This window comes from Sceloporus occidentalis, unplaced genomic scaffold, assembly GCF_023333645.1.
Source record: "Sceloporus occidentalis isolate IW3139 unplaced genomic scaffold, rSceOcc1.0.p SCAF_7, whole genome shotgun sequence".
Classification (NCBI taxonomy): domain Eukaryota; kingdom Metazoa; phylum Chordata; class Lepidosauria; order Squamata; family Phrynosomatidae; genus Sceloporus; species Sceloporus occidentalis.
Genome location: NW_028316987.1, coordinates 37,094,108 through 37,111,612, shown reverse-complemented (window position 1 = coordinate 37,111,612; position 17,505 = coordinate 37,094,108). Strand labels below are relative to the sequence as shown.

The 17,505-nt window shown below is 40.6% G+C and overlaps 1 protein-coding gene across 2 annotated transcripts in view; it reads right to left on the bottom strand.

Moving 5' to 3' along the window:
- Positions 1–17,505, bottom strand: part of LOC149309521 (protein C-mannosyl-transferase DPY19L1-like) — a 72,281-nt gene that overhangs the window by 33,251 nt on the left and 21,525 nt on the right. For both annotated transcript variants that reach the window (XM_089532604.1, XM_089532605.1), the window contains exons 7-11: positions 16,103–16,196; positions 7,716–7,773; positions 5,462–5,553; positions 1,208–1,307; positions 819–896 (exon numbers count right to left, since the gene is read on the bottom strand). In XM_089532604.1, coding sequence (XP_089388730.1) covers positions 819–896; positions 1,208–1,307; positions 5,462–5,553; positions 7,716–7,773; positions 16,103–16,196 — 422 coding nt within the window. The remainder of the gene's footprint in view (positions 1–818; positions 897–1,207; positions 1,308–5,461; positions 5,554–7,715; positions 7,774–16,102; positions 16,197–17,505) is intronic.

Sequence of the window (17,505 nt, the reverse complement as noted above, 5' to 3'; positions counted from 1 at the left end):
GACCTTGAAACCGTTATACATGCTCTGGTAACCTCTCGATTAGATTTCTGTAATGCGCTTTACATGGGGCAACCCTTGTACCAAACCCGGAAGCTTCAATTAGTGCAGAATATGGCTGCTCGGCTGGTTACTGGATGTTCCAGGGCCAACCGTATAACACCAGTCCTAAAAGATCTCCATTGGCTGCCTATTCGCTTCCGGGCCGAATACAAGGTGTTGGTTATCACCTATAAAGCCCTAAATGGCTTGGGCCCAGGGTACTTGGAGGACCGCCTCTCCCCATACAATCCGCCCCGCACTCTCAGGTCGGGTGAAAGACATCTTTTAAGAGTTCCAGACGCTCGATATGTATCAGCTCAGAGGGCTTTTTCTATTTCAGCCCCTCAGCTCTGGAACTCTCTCCCCAATGAGCTCCGTACTTCCACCTCCCTCGATGCTTTCAAGAAAAACTTGAAGACCTTTTTGTTCCGCCAGCCTTTCCCCCACTGAGCCTTCTGGTCATTCTTTTCCCCGTGGCAATGTTTTTGTGTATTCCATTCTACACAGTCACTTGTATAGGGTGTTGTTAGTTTAGGGGTTTTTTTTTTTTTGGTTTGTTTTTTTTTACTGTTCTTAATTATTAACTTTGTATTATTTCATGCTAATGTTTCAATTGTCTTACTCTTTGATGTACACCGCTGTGATCGCTGGAATAGCGGTATAGAAATAAAATTTTATTATTATTATTATTATTATAAATTCAATAAGTACATGATCAAACATATGTTTTGGAATCAGGTTTGCCCCTAAGCATAAACTACACTTATACTAAGCATTACCATATGCGCAAGAAGTATGTTCTGTAGTTTGGATGACTCGATGAATCCTAAAATATATATACCAAAAACTGATAGAACCTGCAATTGAAAAGAACAAAATAATTGAAAGTATATTCTGCAGAGAATAAGATTAAGAAAATCATCTTGATACAAAACTATTATGCAATACATTCTGTGTCACTAGAGAAGCTTTAATTTGGTTTTGTAATGAAACCTGTAAGCAGCTTGGGAAACTATTTTGGAAGCAGTAGAGTTTAAATGGAGGGAACTAGTAAAACACACAATAGTCAAATATGTGTATACATTTTGTGCTGCTATGCACTGCCTATTTTTACTGGAAAAATTGGGACACAACTTTACAATTGTATAATTATAATTTATTATTTTACCTGCGTTAGAAGAACAAACTGAGCAAACTGCCATGGAAGCATGAAAAAAACATTAGAAACAGATAGTGCAATCAGGCTTCCTCTATTAACATTCTGAGTCCTTGGGGAAAAGAATAAAAGAACAGTAAGTTCAACAGTAATAAGGCTGCTCATTTATACAAAGAGCATTAAAAAACAAGTGTTCCATGCTAAATTTTCACTTAAAATAGTCACAGCTGTTTTTTAAAAAATACTTATGAAGCTTTGGATAAATCCTATTAATTAAGTGAATCATCACTGGCACAGAAAATCAAAACTGGACAATAATTTAGAAATTTATATATAAAAATCATTAATAATTTTTCTTATTTATATCCTGCCTCTCCCTATGGATCGAAGTGGGTTACAAAGCACAAAAATAACAATAAAATGCATAATACAGTAAAACTCAGCTCTAGATAATCCCCCTACCCCAATCCCCTCTCCACCTTAAAAACAGGATAAAAATAAAACAGCAACAATATAAAATACTAATTAAAATTAGATCAGATTAAATTTACTAGAGGTGAGACATTTTAATAATAATAATAATAATAATAATAATAAATTTTATTTGTGTTTCCCTGCCTCTCCCATTGGATCGAAGCAGGGTTACAGACTAATTAAAAACCATTACACAATCTCATAAAAACAGGATAAATAAACTTCAATATAAAATTCTACAAACTCTATAGACAACATACAGCAGGGTAAGGCAGGGAATCAATCGCGTTGAAAATACTATTCATTCTACAGAGGGGAAGGCTTGGCAAAAGAGAAAGAGGAATCTTTTTAAATGATTCCAGGGGGGGTCATAAAACGGAGCTCCTCAGGAAGACTATTCCAGATCCGCGGGGCTGCTACAGAGAAAGCCCTCTGGGATGTGGAGACATATCTGGAAGATGGTATTTGCAACAGGTTCTTCCCGGATGTTCTAAGTGTGCAGGGCGGATTATATTATTATTATATTATTTTCTTAGGGCAGACAGGAACCATCAATATCAGTGGAGGGGAGGCTAATCTGGAAAGGCCTGCTGGCAGAAATCCGTCTTAACGAACTTCTTAAAGGCTTCAAGAGTGGTAATGTGATGGATTTCCTCCAGCAGGTCATTCCATAGCCTAGGAATGGCAGATGAGAAGGCCCTCTGGGTTACCACAGCTAGCCTAGTCTTCCTTGGCTATATCAAGTTCTTCCCAGAGGACCTGAGTGTGTGGGGTGGATTGTATGAAGGAAGGCATTCCCGCAAGTAATCTGGACTCAAGCCATGTAGGGCTTTAAAACTTATAACCAACACCTTGTACTGCGCCTGGAAACTAACTGGCAGCCAATGAAGAGATTTTAAAACTGGTGTTATATGTTCAGCTCTGGATTTACTGACGACTAGTCTGGCTGCCATATTTTGCACTTACTGGAGTTTCCTAACTTGGCACAAGGGTAGCCCCAAGAAGAGTGCACTGCAGAAGTCAAGTCGAGAGGTTACCAGTGCATGTATCATAATTGCTAGGTCCCCCAGCTCCAGGCGAAGCTGATAGCAGGTACTCCTGGCTGTCACATCTATCTGTGCTGACAACTGGGGTGACGAGTCCAGGAGTACCCCCAGGCTGTGGACATAGTCCTTCAGGGGAAGTGTGACCCATCCAGAACTGGTGGTCATATCTCCATTCTGGGATTAGGTGTCCCTACAGTGAGTACCTCTGTCTTGTTAGGATTCAGTTTTAATCTGTTTTTCCTCATCCAGTCCATTACCGCCTTTAAGATATTCATTCAGAGGAGAGATGCCATCCTTAGTCACTGCAGCAGTCCAAGACATGGAGAAACATATTTGGGTGTCAGCATACTGATAACACCCTACTCCATGTCTCTGGATGATCTCATCCAGTGGTTGCATGTAAATATTGAATAGCATTGGAGACAGAATGGCGCCATGAGGGACACCAGATCCTAGCTCCCTTTTAGAAGAGCAACTGTCTTCAAGCATCATGATCTGGAATCTGCCTGAGAGATAGGAACGAAGCCACTGCAATGCAGTGCCCCCAATTCCTAAAGTTCCCAAGCGTTTCAGGAGGATACCATGGTCGATGGTATCGAAGGCTGCTGAGAGGTCCAAATGCACCAAGAGGAACACACTTCCCCTGTTGACACCGAGACGGAGATCATTGACTAAGGTGACCATAGCACTCTCAACTCTATATCCTGCCCTAAAGCTGGTTTGAAATGGATCTAGATAATCCGTTTCATTCAAGACTGCTTGGAGTTGAATGGCCACAACCCTCTTGATCACTTTGCTCAGGAACGGTAAAAGAGAGACCGGCCTGTAATTGTTTTTATCCGGGGGTCTTGGGAGGACATTTTCAACAGAAGTTTTACCACTGCCTCTTTTAAGATGTTGTTTAATGTATCACAGCAGGCTATAGTTGGTTCTGATAAAGGGTTCTGGCTGGCTGTCATCTACATTAGTTCCCTTACCATGCTGAACAGCTCTGCTAGACAAGACTTCGCAGACACAATACGTGCAGAAAAAGATTTCTTCTCTGCATCTATTGCGACCCCATAGGAATCAGGAAAATCCCTATGGCGTGTCTTGTCAGATAAGAGTTGAGTTTTTCGCTAGTGATGCTAGTAGTTATCCAGCCTCGATTAAGAAAAAGAACCCTCCCTCCAGTCCATCTGCCTTGGTCCAGGCCTCAGAGGGAGAGAAGAATGCTGGACCTGATCCCCTTCCCCCCCCCCCATTCCCTTCTCCTTTTGTGTCGTGTCTTTTTAGATTGTAAGCCTGAGGGCAGAGAACCATCTATTATCCCCTCTGCTGTAAGCTGCCCGGATTCCCAGTGATTGGGCTGCATATAAATAAATCCTATTATTATTATTATTATTATTATTATTATTATTATTATTATTATTGTGGTTTGAAGCAGGTTGGAAAGGATGCTTGAGACTAATTGTGTCTAAAGCCCTGGCGAGATCACTATTCCAGGTATTAACTAAGGCTTTGACAGAATCACCGGCATTATCAACCATTAAACTCTCTAGGGTTTTCTGGAATCTAAGAGATTCCATCAGCCTTGGAGGGTGGACCATTCTAAAAGGTCCTCCATCCCCAACGGGGAGAATAGTGGCTTTCAGTCCAACCTTGACCAGGAAATGATGTGTCCATGACAATGCGGGAATATTAACTACCTCCACACACGGATATGCCTTTTCCGTACTAAAGACCACATCAAGGGTAAGACCTGCACAATGTGTAGGCCCAGAGACTAATTGGGTTAGGCCCATGTTTGTCATAGAAGCCACGAACTCACGAACTCCACCCGTTAGATTTGTTAAACTGGCCTCAAGAGGGATGCTGAGGTCACCTAGGACTATAAGCCTGGGCGACTCCAACACCAATACCGAGACCAGTTGTGTCAGCTCAGCTATATATAGAAGTTATGCAATTCAAGACACCAAGAAGTTATGTTGCACAAAAGAAAAATACAGAAGTGTCTTACGTGCATGTAAATTATAAATCATCATTACAAAAACACTAGTCTAGCTCGAATGACAGTATATATCAGAGATATGCAAGAACCCTGGCTTATCAGTTATGAGTAGTATCTCAGGACAAGGTCTCAGCTCCCTCTTTGATTTGTTCCCCCCACCATCATCATCACCACCACCACCACCACCAAAAAAAGCAGAGAAGAAATAAAGGATGTATGTTTCGATTTGCTAGCAGAGAAATAGATCAGAAAGGAACCTAAGCTTATGTTCACACAACAATGATCTCATGAGCCAGGAGTGAGTGGGCAGCATGTATCAGCATGCTGCTTGTGAGTGATAAGCCAGTCTTCCTATGAAAACCTAGCTTATAGTGTCATTCAAAGAGGTCCACTGAGTCAACAGAAGAAAACACTCTAATGCTATTAACAGCATGTCCAAGCAACTGACCATGTATTATTTTTTCACCTCTGTGATTGGGAACAAACTTGAAATTTATCATCTACACTGTTTACTACAAGTAGGAAGGTTTTTGTTTGTTTGTTTGTAGAGATACCTAGGATTGCCCTGAATACACCAGTACTCTGATTTAGATTGAAAGAAGAGACAAATAAGCAGCTTCAGGAAGGTCCTCTATACAGATTAACCTGATTGTTGACACAGTAGTAATATACCATTGGATTGTATAAATTAACAGCCTATTATAGTGATTTTGGTTTACCGAGTAATATTTAACTGATGAAAACAATAGACACTACCTGAGAATATATGTTAGTAATAGCATCTGAACCACAAGGAATGGATACGAGAAGCTTTCACGAAGAGGAGGAGTCCACATCACTCGGGTACTCTGAAAATAAGAACTTGGTTAATTCACAGTATGTTCCAATATTAACTTTTTTCCTTCATCAAAACACTGTGTTTCAAATTAAGTTGGTAGACAATAGTACTGAAAACTTCACTATTTTCTACCAATTCAAACATTAAAAACAAGATTCTTATGGGAAGACGAATCTATGTGGATACTGAAATTCTGCAGGAAAATAGCTGTTTTGGAGAGGCCATAAACTATCTACCTTGGCATATTGACCTGAGACTAAAACTTCAATGATGGAAACATGTCCAGGGGTCACCCAGTGGATTTCCATGGCTGAGCCATGAATCAAATCCTGGTCTCCAGAGTTGTAGTCCAGCTCTTAAACCACTACACTGCACTAGCTCCCTTTAAGTTATGTAGAAGATGCCATATTTTACTTGCAGAAAATAGGAAAGACTTGGAACAACTCATGATGAAAGTTAAGGATGAAATTGCAAAAGAAGGGTAACAGCAAAACAATAAGAAAACAGAAATAATGATCCCAGATTTTTTGTGGGTTTTTTGGGCTATGTGGCCATGTTCTGGAAGAGATTCTTCTTGACGTTTTGCCAGCATCTGTGGCTTTTATCTTCAAATTCTCTTGCCAAGGTATTTCTTTTTTGGGAAAAAGCAATGAAACTAATTAGGTGCTGAGTAGTTCTGTCTTTTATCATGATCTCTTAGAATTTTGCCATCCTTATTATACAGCAGACACACTATCTTTTGCCTCAAATGTATATTGTCATACTTTTGCCTCAAATGTATTTGGGGGGGGGGGGGACACTTTTGTTGCTCCTTGCTTACCTAGCCCATTTCAGCTCATTCTGAGTTTTAGCTTTCCTTATACAGTGCACCCGCGTTATACACAGGCGCATTTTATGTGGATTCCAGCATATGATGGAAGCCGCAACGGAAGTGAGGGAGGCACGAGCCGGAAGGAAACAATGGTGCATGCCGCTGCTGCACCTCCGCGGACATGAGCATCCATGTTTTTTCCTTTACGCGGGGGGATCCAGAACAGATCTCCCATGTAAGGGAAGGGCGGACTGTCCTGTTCCTGCAAGCTTGGGCTACACAACTATACTCTTCCTTGGTGATTCGATTCTATATATATACAGTGCCCCCACATCATACACAGGCGGGCTTTATGCAGCTTTCAGCATATGCTGAAAGCCGCATGGGAAGAAGGGTCGGCATGTCCCATAGGGAACAATGGGGTGCGTGCCCATGGCGTGTGCATGCAGCCGTGCCACTGCATGCACGAGCCCCATTCATTCAAATGGGGCTCGAGCATAGGCGGAATTTGCTTTACACGGGGGAGTCCGGAACGGATACCCACACAAAGTAAGGGTGCACTGTACTTCTTTTTCTTTTCTTTTCTTCCTGGAGTTTGCTGTGCAGCCACATTGGCTTTTTTAGATGTTACCAAATTTTCTTTTTCCTTGGTTTGTGTGTGTGTTTATTATTGCTTTTTGCAACTCCTCCTTCGAAGCACCCACCCTTTCTGGGTGTCCTTTCTCTTTATCTTGTCTTGCCATGGGTGTCCACCCAGTAATTCTCTGAACTTATTAAAATCAGATTTTCTTTAAATCCAAGGACTTTGACTATACTTTTTTACCCTGTCCCACAATTCCAAATTCTAGCATTACATAGTCACTTCTCCCTAAAGCACTGACTACTCTGATTCCAGATCAAATCCAAGATTGCTCATCCCCTTGTTCCTTCCTTATCCTTTTGAAAGAAGACCCAGTAGCATAGCAATGTTCAGCAAGTTACTTTAGGTCTTTTGTTTAGTCTAACCTCAGCTGAATATGACTTAACCTGTTCTTGTAACTTTGTTGCTGCTGTTATTATGAGCCTTCAAGTAGTTTCTGACTTATGGTGACCCTAAGACGAACTAATCATGGGGTTTTCTTGGCAAGGTTTCAGAAGAAGTTTGCCACTGCCTTCCCCTGAGGGCATGTGACTTGCCCAAAGTCACCCAGTGAGTTTCATGGCCAAGCAGTATGAAGCGGTATATAAATGAAGGTGTTATTGCTATGTACAGGATAGCTTTTTGTATCAACCATACTTCAAATGTCATCAACATTATTAGTTTTAATGCAAATTACCTGACCTCATATTACATGTCAGGTTTTTAATTGTGATTTACCTACCTCACCGTGATTGAAAAAGAAGCAAGCCACTGTAAGAAGACCTCCAGATCTGTGCCCACTGCAATGGGAAAGAGAAAAAAAGTTTGGTAATTTATCTTACAACCTTTAGCGATAGCAATCTTTAGAGACAGCAATTATTTTCTCTCACTTTATGAACAGAAGTTTACATGAACCACCCAAATATCATAATGGGGAAAAATAGAATTCTTAGCAAAAAATTCTCATTGTGTGTCAGGGAGGAGCTGCTAGGATGTTAGCTTCCCTTGTACATGCGTCTCTACATATGGCAATTTCTTCTCCTATGGTCAGAATGAAATAGGAACTCTTTATAATTATTTAGATTCAGATATACGTATTATCCTGAATACTGAATCCATGTTAATGAATTATTCAAGGAAATTTGGATTTTGTATTCAGACAACCACAATAATGATTGTAACCACAACACGAAAGAGCTTTTTAAAAAGGAAGGTCTTTCTGTTGTGATTATAATCATTATTTGGCCTTTAACTCATGGGTGAACAAGTGCAGGCCACATGAGATCCCAGAGTCATTTTTGTGACCTCCAGGGACGCTTGAGGATCAAACATTTTACCCCAACATGTCCTGTAGGGATGTAGGTCATTTCCATCATGTTCCCCCACCAGCATTTTTCCTCTCCCTATGCCTTCTAGAGGTTGTGAAGAGCATTTCCAGTAAGCGGGGAAGGGGGAGCTCGGCCAATTTAGGCCCAAGAGAGGCCTTTTTTAAACAGGAAGTGAACATGAAATGATTTCCATTCACTTCCTGTAGTCGAAAACATCACTTTTTGGGTAAAAATACTCCATGCCCCCTTAGTAGCATTTGGTGGCAATAACGGTTTTCTTTTCTTAATTTTTGTGGTGGGCGTTTACAGTGGAAAGCTGTGACCCTCCATGGTCTCCTGGGGCCTAATCTGGCCTCATAGCGGTCCAGTAACTCACCCCAGCTTTAACCGATTTAACTAAAAGAATGTGCAAGGAGTGTGCTATTTTCTAATATATAATATGTGTTTAATATGTTTTTCATTGTTTTGGATTAATGTTTTAAAAGAAGTGATTTAATTTGATTGATTGGTTAATGCTTTTTTTTAACTTCTGTACCACATATTGTTTTACCTTTCTTAACATATTGTAAGCCTCTTTGGGTCCTATCTTGGGAGGGAGATAACATATAAATCAAATGAAATAAATATACAAATAAATAAAGTCCTTACCAAAGGCCAGATAAGCAATAATGTTGAAATGTTGATTATGAAGAATATCCTACATCTTTAAAGATATGATTAGATAAAGTACAGGAGAGAAAAAATGCCTTCCATATGAGGTACATTCAAAATCTACATACCTCACGTTTTCTTTTTTGACCACATGAATGGGCAATGTAATTCCCCTAACTGTGAGAAACAATTTTTCTGCTAAAGAGAAACATTACACTGTGCAAAGGTATCTCTGAACAATGACTCAGCCGCTTCTAGCATCATGATAAGCCAGGCTTTATGGTTGGGTAGGCAAGTTTCTTGGTTCTGAATTGCAATTTTTTGGCCCAAGATCAGCATTGCAAATTTCCAGGGAATTCCCCGGAATCCAGGGGATTTAATTAATTTCTTTCTGAGGATTTTGACTAAATATTGGGGAATTCTGGGGATTTTGGTGAAACATTCCGGGGAATATCTTTGAGGCTTGTTGGCAACACTGCCCAGGATCCTACAAGGGGCCACACAACCCTCCAAATGGATCTGGAAAGATAAAAATAGTTTTGGGGCCATATGTGGCATGTGGATCGCACTTTGCCCAGAACCGGTTTGTGATTATGGAAATGTTCCTATCAGTTGTGTATTCCTTCCCTCTTTCTGTCTTCTTCAGCATGTCTGATCATGAGAAGCTTTTGTCTCTGCCTTGTGCTCTGGGTCAAATTTGACAAACTGTGGTTAATTTTAACTCTGGTTTGTTTCAAACAAGCTAACCTCAAACCATGCCTTATGATACTATCTTGATTTAAACAAACTTCAGTTGATTAACTATAGTTAATCAACAGGGAAACAGGGGGAACAGACCGCAACAAAAGGGTGGACAGGGGCTGCCCCACAGCTGGTTGCTCTGGAACTGGGGCAAATACACACAGCGGCCCCATCTACCCTGACTCCGGCCCAAATAGGAGGGGGAAAGATCTGCTCCTATTTGGGCTGGGAAAGAGCTGCCTTTGGTGGTCCTGCCACAGTGGAGTGTGGTATGAAAACGTTGCACCCCCAGAGTAGCTGGAAGTCAGCCACGTGTGAATAGCCGGGGTGGCTTCGAGATGTCTTGGGGGCATGTGGCATGTGAACACCGTGCTCTCAAGCTGCCTGGAAGCTGGCTTTACTGAGCCAGCTGTTTTGCCCTTAGTGTTAAACTTCAGTTAATCAGAAAGAGACATGAAAGCTTCACATCTCTTCTTATTGCTGCAGTGACAGAAAGAGAAACAGGGAATCTGCAAGCCTGGGACTTTCTGCAAATCGTTCTGTCCTGATAAGCTATGGTTTATTGTGATATCAAAGTGAACACATGGTCTCATAATATAAGAACTGATTTTGAATGTATCGTTAAAATGTTACACTTTTGCTTTCTTGGAACAAGGTAAGTGCAATGTGAAGAAACTATTTTTAAAGCTAATGTACAATTACCTCCTAAAATATCCAACCCACTGCTTTTCAAGCACTGCCATCTAGAGGATTAATGGAAATATGATTTAAAAATAAAAATTATAAAATGCTAAATTCAGTACTATTAATAATAATAATAATGCCTTATAGTGGATATATGTAAATAAATCATTACGTTTATCATTGACAACTGGGCTCTCGTTGTGTACGATGATTCTGCAATTTATTGATACCAGAATTTCTCACATCTTTAAACTTTTATTTTGTACCTCACACTAGTTTTAAAAATATTTATCAGCAAATTGGGGTTTGTTCTCCATGATTCAACAGATACGTAAAGGGGGGCAATATACATAGATGAGAGTTTCTTTAAAGATAGCTTTGTGGTGTCATCTTGAAGGAAACTTACTATCCAGTAAGGATGTAAAACTTCACTTATTTCATGGATGAAGAACTGCAAGTGCTTTCTCTCCGCTGTGCAGATTATATGGGTTTTCCTAAATTTTGGGGACTTTGGAGTTTTTCTTCAATAAAAAAAAATCATTTGCATAAAAACACTATTACCGGGGGGGGGGGGGGTGGACCAATGCTCCACAGAACATACAGAGCTCTTCAGCAAATATTTCCTTTTTCCACAACAAATTATACAAACATTTTTTTTTGCAAAAAAATCCTAGAATTCAAAGAATCTTGTGCTACATGACATTTTCGATGGGGTTTCTTACTGTGTCTAAACACCTTTCCCCAGATGAAAAAACAGTGAATATTCTTTACACTCTTATTGTTGAATAGAAATTTTAGCTGAAAAGGGGTTTGTATCCTAAGGGCACAATTAACAAATCACTAGTCCATCAGCATTTAATTTTACCATTTTAGTGGTAATCCCCAAAGAACATAATGCTCCCCAGACCATGTTTGAAAAATGATCTCATTAGGGAAATTCACAACCAGAAGAAAACTCTGAAGTAGCAGAGAAATTAATGGAAGTAGAAATAGACATATTACTGTACTTCATTAAGGATATCACTTTGAATTTTCAGTGAATGCGAGGGATGTTTTGAAATTGAAGACAGACCTGTGCTGCTTTCAAACTATAAGCACATGATTTGCACAAGTACAGATTTTAAAAGCTAAAGTGACATGTACCTGAATCAAGGTAGCTTAAGGCAGTGGTTTTCAACCTTCCTAATGCCGTGATCCTTTAATACAGATGCTCATGTTGTAGTGATCCCCAATGGATGGTCTCGGTTCCTAAGACCATCGGAAATATGTGTTTTCCTATGGTCTTAGGTGACCCCTGTGAAAGGGCCGTTCAAGAACCATTGCTCTAGAAAAGGGGTCGGCAACCTACAGCCCGCGGGCCGCATGTGGCCCGCCAAGGCCTAGGGACCGGCCCCAGCCCGGCCCTGCTGCAGATTGCCGCTGGGGCCTTTGGCCTCCCACACAAGGGCGCACGGGGCAAGTGGCGGGCAAGTGGGGCAAGGAGGAGCAAGTGGGGGCAAGCGGCGGGCAAGGGGGAGCAATTGTTTATAGAAGCCTCAGAAACATGCATTTATATTAACATTTTTTAAAAAATAAGTAGATTTTTTTGCGTGTCCTCCATGTTTTTATAAAAAGTGTCCTCCATTTTAAATTTCTGTCCTACATTTATCCTGGCTTATTTTATTTATTTAATTTTAAAAAAAAATTTGGCTTCGCCCCCCCCCGAGTTGTCTGAGGGACAGCAACCCGGCCCCCGGGGTCAAAAAGGTTGCCTACCCCTGAGAGCATTCTCTTTGTTCAAGGAAATACTAGCCTAGCACATGGAGCACTGAAACATAAAAACAATAATGTAACTTTATAATTGTAGCATCACCCCATCTGTGTAAGGAAGTTAGTCTGGCTCTATCTCTTTTTAATTCCAGTAGGCAGCCCAAACAGTGCTATTCCACATGGCCTTCAGTGTTTGAAACTGCAATGTTTTAAATGTTTTAAAATTTTATTTTAGGGTTTTTTATTTCATTTATTTCATATCCCACCTTCCTCCCAGTAATGGTACTCAAGGCAGCTAACAAAATTTTAAACAGTCCAAGTTGAAACAATACAAAGCATTAAAAATACAGAGTTTAAAAAACAATTACACAATTTCAAAAAGTTAAAAACATTACATTTTTAAAATAAATCACAAAAATATTTTTTCAGCTGCTTTTAATAGTTTTTAAAGTCCTTAAAAATGTTTTATCTCTGTACTGTTTTAATTACTTTTATTTGTTCATTGCCTCGGGAGCCCTTGTGAGCTGGAATACAGAAATATCTTAAATAAATAAATAAATAAATAAATAAATAAATAAACATTTGGAATAAATGCACCCTAGGAAATATGCAGAGAAATTAGTCTGCAGAGTGCACACGAAAGCCTATTTTTGTAAACCTCTTAAATGAAGACTGGCCCATATATCTAGCTACTTTAGACATGGAATCTCGGTATGCAAAATCAAAAACCCTAGGATGTGATTTTGGGAACAAATTAATATGCCCTTTATATATATATCACCTATAATAAGCGTGGGGATAAGTGCTTGAATAAGGAGCCATCCCTCCCCAAATTTGGGTTTTTTCAATATAGTGCCTGCATGTGTCTCTGTGTGTGTTATAAATAACAGGAAGCATAGAGAATATTCATACCTTTAACTATTTAATTTCTACCAATTAGCCACTTGAGAGAAAACAGGAATATAATTCTAGAGCTATTATGGAAGCATTTGGCAGTACTCCCACCCACTCGCTGCACAGCACACTTCCCACCTAAACCCTCAGTTCCCTGGACACCGAAGCAGCAGCCAAGGATCTAAAAGGGAAAATGTGAAAAGGCTCTAGTTGAACGAGTCAACAATGTGATGCGGTAGCTTAAAAGGCCAATGCAATTTTAGGGTGCATCAATAGAAGTACAGTGGCCTCTTTTTTTATGCAGGGGATCCGTTCTGGACCCTCCCTACGTAAAAGAAATTCCGTGTATGCTTGAGCCCCATTAGAAGTAATGGGGCTCATGATTGTGGCGGCGCAACAGCGTATGCCACGCGTGCGCATGCACATTACTCCTTCTGCCATGTGGCACCCCTTCTTCTGCCGCTGCTTTCAGCGTATGCTGAAAGCAGCGTATGATGCAGGCGCACTATCAAGTGTCTAGATCAAGGGAAGTAATAGTGCCACTGTATTCTGCTTTGGTCAGGCCCCACCTGGAATACTGTGTCCACTTCTGGGCACCATAATTCAAAAAGGATGTTGAGAAACTGGAGCGTGTCCAAAGGAGGCTGACTAAAATGGTGAAGGGTCTGGAAACCATGCCCTATGAGGAACGATTTAGGGAGCTTGGAATGTTTAGCCGGGGAAGAGAAGGTGATATGATAGCCCTGTTTAAATATTTGAAGGGATGTCATATTGAGGAGGGAGCAAGCTTGTTTTCTGCTGCTCCAGATAACAGGACCCAGAACAATGGATGCAAGCTACAGGAAAAGAGATTCCACCTCAACATTAGGAGGAACTTCCTGACAGTAAGGGCTGTTTGACAGTGGAACACACACCCTCAGAGTATGATGGAGTCTCTTCCTTGGAGCTCTTTAAACAGAGGCTGGATGGCCATCTGTCAGGGATGCTTTGATTGAGAGTTCCTGCATGGCAGGGGGTTGGAATGGTTGGCCCTTGTGGTCTCTTCGAACTCTACGATTCTATGATTCTATGAGGAGGCAGGACACGATGAGGGGAAGATGGGAAGGTTTGTGTAAGTTCACAAATTATTGCTCAAAGAACTACATTTACAGGTAAGTAACCTGTCTTTCTTCTTCGTGGTCTGTGACTCACACAAAAGGGAGACTAGCAAGCTATTAACCATAGGAGCTGGGAGTGTCATACTAGGCAGGGAAACAACATTGCTCTCCCAAAGCGGCTTCAGCCCTGGATCTTGTATCTATTCTGTACTGAAAGATGATGGTCAAAGACTGTGACCATGTAGCCACTCTGCAAATGTCCTCCAAAGACACCTCTCTCAGAAAAACTGATGAAGTAATCATAGCTCTTATAGAAAGAGAAGTGCTGTGAAGAAAAAGGTAGTCCTTTCTTCTTCGAAGGGTAGCACACAAAAAGAGTCTGAGATCTAGGGAATCCCGCAGTCCTGTTGACAAAAAAGGCAGGGCCCATCTCACAGCAGGAGGAAGAGTCTTTTCTGGAGGGATTCGCAAAGGAGATCAAGCCACGTGATCCAAGGGTACCACTGTAGGTTATCTTTATTGTTGTACACAAGGTGATTTGACTGTTTCAGCTTCAAAACAGTACCCACTTGAAGAATTTGTATGGACCCCTGTGGTGAAGGCCAGCTTGTTCCTCAAAATCTGGAGAACAATGTCTGGAATCCATGGAGATCAGTACTCATGCTTCTCTCTCTGGTACCAACTCAACTAGAGTAGGCTGTACAACCCGTTCCAAGGTAGTTGGAGACAGAGAGGGTGGTGCAATTCAAGAGCCCTCAACATGCTTTGCCCTTTTCTTCTTCTTATGCCACTTCTTCTCAGTTTTGTGCTTGGAAATCAAAGTGGGGGCCTCCAGACCAAGAGAGTGGCCTGGTATCAAAGGCATATGAAGCTGAACCTCCATATCAATGGGCTGAAACTGTACATAATGCATTTTCAAAAAAGTAGCAGAGTCCAAACCTTCCCATGGTTTCTGCAGTCAGATGTCAGAGTCTTGAAGAGATCTTCTTTTTTTAAAAAAATAACTTTATTGCTCAAAAAAACCACATTTACTAGATTCAACAAATTTTTAAAATATTCTCTTGCACAGATCAGTTAAAATTTCTATAATCATATACTCCTTATTCCACTAGACCCACCATTTCTTTTAACATTTTGTTATTAAACAAATTCTGCCCTCATTTAACAAAATAAATTGTATTCCTTCTCCCTCAATAACTATTGTCTTTTCCACTCCCACTACTGAATAGAGAAGAGAATAGTTATCAAGGGAGAAGGAATACAATTTATTTTGTTAAATGAGGGCGGAATTTGTCAGGGCTTGCTTGTACAAGAGACCCTTGAGCTTGGATAAGCAATTTTTATGCACTTACATGGTAAATGACTTGGAATGAACACAAGTCCCCACACTGTAACCTTTGCCAATGCACAAAAGACAGCACGAGTGGCCGTGGGAATTTTAGCCCCACAAGAGGTACATTTTTTGAAAGAGCCGAATGAAGCCATAGTAGGCCAAAATACAAAAAGGAGCAAAAATCCAAAAGAGAAATACTAGCTTACCAACGGTTCTTTCGATACTGCTGCTGCTGCAACAGCTAAAAAGGAACTGAAGATTAGGCATACTGGACAGCCATGCAAAGGTAGGGCAGCACTATCACTAAAACACTTATGTAATAGCTCTAGAAGGTTCTGAATGATACACTAACAGAGCACACATGACCTATTTGTGTGAACTGCAGAAACCCTGAAGAAGAAATTTAAATACATCTACTGGAGGAGGGAGGGAAATATCTTCAGTTTTCACCCTGGCCTAAATGTGAACTGGCAAAGTAGAAGAGGCAGTCCATCTGCCCTAAGCCTCTCCATCTGCCTTGATGCTCTCCAGGACTTCACATAAAATACATGATGCAAGTTTTGCAATGTGTGATATACTTAAGAACTACAATATCATTATTAAGTATATCAACTTATCTAACTTTATTTTTTTCTTCTCATGTGCGTCTTACCTTAGGTATGTCCCATACAGGAAGAACACTGCCACCATTAATCCATTCAGAAGAAATATTATAGCCACATAAAAAGAAGCAGGATCTCCCAATCCTATCAAATAGCAATTAACATTAAAACAGAATTACTATGTCTTATTTTAATTATGTATATATTAGGGTCACCATACTGTGTGTAATGGTGTACCTTATAGTATTGTTCATGTCTTTTACATTTATTCAACACATATTAAAATTTAACAAATTATAGACTATTTCTCATGCAAATGCTTAAATTAAAATATTACAACAAACATTAATAAACTTATAAAAAGTAAAAGCATGCTACTGGGAGGGGAAAGCTCTTGCTTCTTACCTCAAAGCAAGAAGGGTGCTGTTGCCCTTACTTCCTACATTGTGGTTTCCCATAGGAAAATGAATGGCTGCTGTGTGAACACAATGCTGGAAAAGGCAAGTCTTTTTATATGGGCCTGCCTAGCTCCTCTTATGTTTTAAAGATGTCCCCTAAATAGACTTGTGATGGTATTTCAAAGAGTTGGGGCAACTTCAACTAAGTGGAGAAGAACAGGTTACTGAGCTGTGACTGTGGGTCTTCAAGTAGTCATCTGTACCATCAACACAAATGGGTTTCAAGTCTGCGCAGAAATTGCATCCAGAAGAGTTGAGTAGTTTGGCGAGATATCCAGCCCCCTCCTCTATACCATGCATGCTCCAACCGGCCAAACTACTATCCCCTAAGCCATTCGTGTGCCTTACAATGTAGTCCACTGGAAAATCAGGGACCTGGAAAAGGGAAAGTAGGGTGGGTTTCTGTGAGGGAACAGATGTCCATTCGAAAAATCCCAGTTACAGGTAAGCAACCTGTTTTTCTTCATGGTCGCTGTGCCTCACACAAATGGATGACTGTGAAGCTTATCACAGGATGGTGGGTCAGGTCACTGGAGAATCGAAAAGAGAACATATCCAAATTGAGTATTTGCTCTGGCCCTGATATCCAGTCTATAATGCTGTATGAAAGTGGATGGCTGTGACAAGACAGCATGCACAAAATGAGCATCTGCTATGGCTTTGCGGTCAAGTCTGTAGTGCTGGATGAAAGTCAATGGTTGCAACTATGTTGTCACCATGCACAGATAAGGTATCGAAATGCCCCAAAGCAGAGATACTGATGTTAAGAGGGCTCTTGCAAAGTATGCTCTCAGACCAGTCAGAATAGGCTGCTTTGCAATCCACAGAGCAGTTATATGGCTTGAACAATCCATTTAAAAAGACTCTGTGAAGAAACTGGATAATTCTTCCTTGGACCACCAAAGCATATAAAGAGTCTTGGAGATGGAGAAAACAACACAGTCCATTGTATGGAGAAAGGGGGGGGGGCTCTACAGATGTCTAGATAGTGAAGG